We start from the raw sequence: 6,000 nt of genomic DNA on the forward strand, positions 1-6,000 counted from the left end.
CAACTCATCAGGCAGCAATATACAGTTGCTTCTAATGACACGCTAAACTGTGCTTGGCTACTAGTAATATATCGCCAAATATGATGTTGGACCATTTATAGAATTCTATTATGGAATAAAGCTGGTTTAGCGTAAGGATATAGCTGCAATACAAAATTAGTAACTCACAAGGCATAGGGTGCCTGGGTTCCAGCAGCCTCTCTATTATGATTATGAGTTGAGTGGTAGTTTGTGCTTGTGCTTGTGCGTTAAAACTGCTAGAATTGGGGGGGGTTATGGTTGTCAATTCACGCTCATATTACAAGTTGAAAGTAAAAAGTTTGCACTTTCGCGTTTGCAAATTCACGCTAAAAAATAGACTTTAAGAAGTCGCAAACGCAAAATCGCATTCCCCCATAGACTTCAATTGAGTCAAAAAAGTTGAAAAAAAAGCCGATCACTCACAAGTCGCTTAAACATGATTGCGGTTATTTAAAAGCGCAAAATAAGAAGATAATATTGCACATTTTATAATCTAATGTTCTGCACATAGAAGATTATGTTTTATTATGTTCTATTTATTCTTAAAGAGATATTTAAATATATTCAGTAAGCGCAGTCAGTGTTCTGTATCACTACACATACAAGGAGATGCAATCCCAGGTTTATCTCACATATCAACGTCCTTTTACAATATGCAGCTTACAAACATATATAGAAGAGGGAAACGGGTATCTTTGCCAAAACTCACTCCTTACAATCAGGAGCGCTGAGCGTACTCCCCTTAGCGGTGCCTCACTGGCTCTTACCTGGGGTTGGATTCTCTCCCGCACAATCCAGCTTTTGCCAGATTTGGCACCCGACCTCCACTTCTGCACCTTCAGACACCAACTATCACTGTATGCGGCTCTTGCCGCGGCTGCTCTACTTCCGGGTTCTTTCCTGGAGATATCACCTGGATGAATTCATTGCTTTAATACTTTGTATCAGCTCACTTTACATGCCTGGGTCTACAGCTTTGATCCGCACACACTCTCCGGGCTCCTCCAGGCTCAGAAGAAAAAGTAGTATATACAAATGATGATAGGTGATCCTTTAGCTGTAAAACAATCTTCTTTATTTGTTTAAATAAAACCTAACAAAAATATGTGCAAGACAACAGCGGTATACTTACTTATTTAAATATATATCTGATGGATTTCTGCACAAATATACACTTATACCTATATACACATTATTTATATAGGTATAGATTTATACAGATATATATATATATATATAGATAGATAGATAGATAGATAGATAGATAGATAGATAGATATGATTATCTATTTAAAATACATAGAAAATTTTCCCCTATGTGCAGAATATAGAAATGTGAAATATTTACATTAAATACATTGTATAACACTATTAAATATGAATATTGCATAAATATGATCTTTCATGTTTTTATCTACTTGACTGCAAAGGGTTCGAATGCACACATATATATGTTTATATCTGTAGAAAACTTCTACATATATATGTTTATATCTGTATATGTGTCTGTCAATTCATATACACACGTATTAATACATAAATACATATATACACATATAATACATAAATACATATATACACATATAATACATAAATACATATATACACATATAAATACATAAGTACATATATACACATATAAATACATAAATACATATATACACATATAATACATAAATACATATATACACATATAAATACATAAATACATATATACACATATAAATACATAAATACATATATACACATATAAATACATAACTACATATGTACACACATATAAACATATATATACATATTTAGACATGTGTATGCATGTATTTCTATGTTAAATCCCTTTGCATGCCTGAGACCTTATATCTTTGAGCCCTTATAACTTTTTATTGCACAATTTTTTTATTAGTGTTAATAAGAGTGTAACTGTGTACTTTTCGATGTATTTTTGATGTGTTTTGTGACACATTTTGGACTTATGTAAAAAAGTTAACCAGAGCTCTGAAGTCGCTATAATCATTCTAGTGTAAAACACGATTGCACTCACTCGTTCGCATTTACTCTCATCTTGTAATACGAGCGGAATTTAACTTGCCCGCAAGCAGCCATGAAAAGCTAATACCGCCGCTCTCGCTCAAACGATAGAGCTCAGCTTGTAATCGAACTCTAAGATAGTTAACATTGTGTAGGGTTTATAATTTGTAAGGTAAATATCATTCTATGTAATTGACAAGGACAATTACTTAAAACAGCATATGGATATAGAGCAGGCAGCTCAGCGATGTGGGTTATACAGATTATAGTGACAAGAATAGTTAAAATTGTAGCTTGCAGCACCTAATGAGCCAATAAATATTTGTTATACTATGTTCTAGGTGGTGCTCTTCTCATTTTTTTTAAAAATAAAGAAAAATAATTATTTTTTAGAACGTGATCATAGCAGGTACTGAAAACTGTTTAATAGCTATGGCGTTTACAGCTCAAATCAGTTGTTAGTAAATATCCCTTTAAGGGTAGGAATCCACGTTTTAAAAAATATTTATCTTTATACATTTTAAAGAGTTTTGCATAATTACTAAAGTGACCTGTAGTTTTACACAATGCAGTTGATAGCTAAATACACAGTTTTAAAGTATTTTAGAATGGCATTACAAGTTTTAAATATTTTACTTGCCCCAGGAACTAACATGGCTTCCAAGGTATAAACACAATTACAACATTTTCTGCAAATCATGGTCTAACTTACTTACTATACTTGTGGTATATTTACACTCATAAGAGAAAGTTATAGCTGAAGGTTGACAAGCTCATTATTGCTTAAATTGGATTAAATTTATATTTTTTAATAAATATATATCAGGATTTTTATTGGTGATATTGTTTGGTCTTATATCATATGATACAAGGGAACTATAATTTCCATTTTTAAAGAGCACTCACTAACAAAGGCTGATATATATTTACCCTGGCAAGTAAATCATTTAGGGCCTCAAATATACCAGAATTTCAGAATCATCCTGCTTAAGTGCAGGATTATCCAGTTCAGATATCAGATAGTTCAGAGACATTCTTTGATTTAGATCTGTTTGTGGTCCTAAAGGACTGCCTTTGTCAACAGTTTCTCCTATTATGGAGTGCAGAGTATGCTAAAGTGCAGACTTTTGTAAATTCAAATAGAGATAGTAGACTTGTTATTGAACCTAATATGCTAAACACATCCAAATATACATTTTATCTTTTCCCTTCACGCAGTGAGCATGGCCACTAACAGACTTATAGGTGCAGTGGCAGGGACCATTCTGGCTCTGGGGGTGATATTTGGAGGCACAGGGTGGGGAATTGAGTAAGCATTATTTTGTTAAGTTTTGTGTTTGGTGCCTACTGTGTGAGGTAATAGTTTGTGTGTCTGAGCCTTTTGTGTACGTGTCCATTGGCTTTGTGTCATGTGGTGATGACCGTGACAGTCATGTGATTTGACCGTGTCCTTGTCATGTGATTTGCTCATGCCGTGTTGACCCTCTCCTGTCTGGGAAAATGTGGGGCATAAAATGAATTTTTCTTTTGTTTCATTAACCTGGAAATATACTTAAATTGTCGACAATGGCAAAACTGACTTTTTCTTGTAAAATGCAGCCTTTCATTAAAAAAAAACATTTATAGAGACAATATTTTATCTTATGAAATGAAAAAGGTTTTCAAACTTTAATTCAAATTCAAATACATACCTAAGTAGATTACTGTATTAAATATGATGAGCCTACTTGATCTGGGTTCTAACAAATATACAATGTAATATTAAAAATATGTCATAGAGTTTATTAGACAAAAATTAGCCTTATAGTACATAATTACAATCACCTGAAAAGAAAATTAAATTGTAAGCTAAAAGCATTAACAATATTTTAGACTGTCTTTTGTATGCAAAGGTGTGGCTTTATATTATAATGTGGGGATTTTTATGTTAGCTTTTAAATAATATGTTTGTTTGTCAAGTGACAAAATATTATTTCTGTTAGGCCACTAATTATAATTAATTAATCAAGCATTCAAAATGTACTCAAAACAACAAATTGAGACAAGGAAATATAGCTAAAAAATATTTTGTTTAAAATAAATTGCCAATAAAATATATGACCATTTTCATGATCTTTTTAAATATTTCCCTTTGTTTTGAGAGTTATCCAATCCCTTTAAATATAACCTAAATTTAAATGATTTTCGGCTTTTGTTAATTTATATATTCACTACTAAAACAACGGTCTGAATTATGTTGCAAAGAACAATAGCTTAAGTTTAAATGTTGTATCTTCGGCCGTCTTAGTCAATGAGATGCCTTTAAATCAGTTTAGCACAACTTAAATTGAATTTCTTGGCAAAGTTGTACTACTTTTTAGCATATTACTATTTTAAAAATCATCCATACATTGTATGGATAATACCGTTATATATATTTCAGGTTGCTGTAATTAAATCTTGTGCTTTATTAGTTGATTTGTCAAAGTAACCTGTCCAGACATTCTGAAACAGTTTGCTGACTTTTAAATTAAGCAGAAAATATTGTAAATAGGGATCATACTTATGAGAATGGTCCCTTTTCTAAACATTAGGGGCTCCATGTACTAAGCAGTCAGCGAGCTACCCGCAACAAATCTCGCGTCAAAATTCGCAAACTGATATGTACAAAGCAGTCAATTATGTTAAAACTCGCATCTTTAAAATTGCGAGCGTACTTATCCGCCAAACCTCGCTACCGCTCCATTTTTCACTGTAATTAGACACATTTGACCACCAACTCGCCAAAAACGAATGTACTAAAAAATCTATTTGTCCGCTCGCTACAATTTCCGCTCCCACCTCGTTATTTTTGCCTCGCCACCTTTTAGGTGGCGGGCAAGGTACAAAACAATAGGAAAGTCAATCTAGACGCCAGTCTAGACATATATAAAAGGCAGTAATATCAGCATTGTACTTACAGCATAACTGGCGTCTAATTTGTCTCTCATTTCCATGTACATAAATTGCGCCCAATTTGTCGACTGTAATTAAAGAGTAATTTGTATTGTATAGTTGTCAATCTTTATAATTATTTTTATATTAATATTTATATATTATCAGATCCAGATGAAGCCATATCCAAATTGTAAATAAATATTACAAAAATAACGCTCTGTTATCACTCTTCAAAAAATTTTGAACAATAATAAAGTTGTTTAGATAAGTTTAACTTTTATAGGAGCAAAATTCTATTCCCGCGACTACTATGATGTTCGTGACACCTTGCATGTCACGTGTTAATAATTGGCCAGACAATTCAACTGAAAGTTAAGTACATCAGCTTAGTCGCCGCGAGCGAGGCGTCAAATTTATCAACAATCCGCAACTGCTCGCGGCGGGCTAGACTTGTCTATTTATTGGGGGAATATTAGTACATAGCGACAGCGGACACCATTTCGCCCGCGGCGAGTAACGGCGAGTTTATCCGCGTCTACAATGACGGATGAATTGACGGCTTAGTACATGGAGCCCTAGGTTTACTAGTCACAAAAAGCATAATATTCATCTTTAAGCAGCCAACAGCAACCCAGATTGTTTTTTGAACTTTCCATTCACAATGTTATGTTCTGTTATATCCAAGTTGTCTAGACATTAGCTCTTTGGTATCTGTTTATAATATTTATTCTGGAGTTACTGTTGCTGATGTCATATGATATCTCACAGTGTAGTTTGTTTTTTTGTGGTCCATTGTATTTATAGTAATCAGTTCTTGTCCTTGTATGGCACCAATGTTTTGTAGGGTAGAGTGTCTATTTGTATTTTAGAAATAAACTGAAGAGTAACATAGTAGAGGAGACTGAAAGAAAACAAAGAGTACATCAAGATCATCTTTCACAGATCCTTATGGATCACTGTTTTAAAAGAAAAACAATCAAGTGAATTAACATTGAGAATTTATTAAACTTTCCCATTTAAGACAAAAAATTGTAA

The 6,000-nt window shown here is 33.0% G+C and overlaps 1 protein-coding gene across 1 annotated transcript in view; it reads left to right on the plus strand.

The window, feature by feature from the left end:
• The window catches only part of ADAM23 (ADAM metallopeptidase domain 23), a 292,223-nt gene extending 288,803 nt beyond the window's left edge, over nucleotides 1–3,420 (plus strand). The window contains exon 25 of the mRNA XM_053698649.1: nucleotides 3,268–3,420. Coding sequence (XP_053554624.1) covers nucleotides 3,268–3,362 — 95 coding nt within the window. The 3' untranslated portion in view covers nucleotides 3,363–3,420. The remainder of the gene's footprint in view (nucleotides 1–3,267) is intronic.
• Nucleotides 3,421–6,000: the final 2,580 nt, after the last annotated feature.

The sequence above is a fragment of the Bombina bombina genome, chromosome 1 (genome assembly GCF_027579735.1).
Source record: "Bombina bombina isolate aBomBom1 chromosome 1, aBomBom1.pri, whole genome shotgun sequence".
In the NCBI taxonomy this organism is placed as follows: domain Eukaryota; kingdom Metazoa; phylum Chordata; class Amphibia; order Anura; family Bombinatoridae; genus Bombina; species Bombina bombina.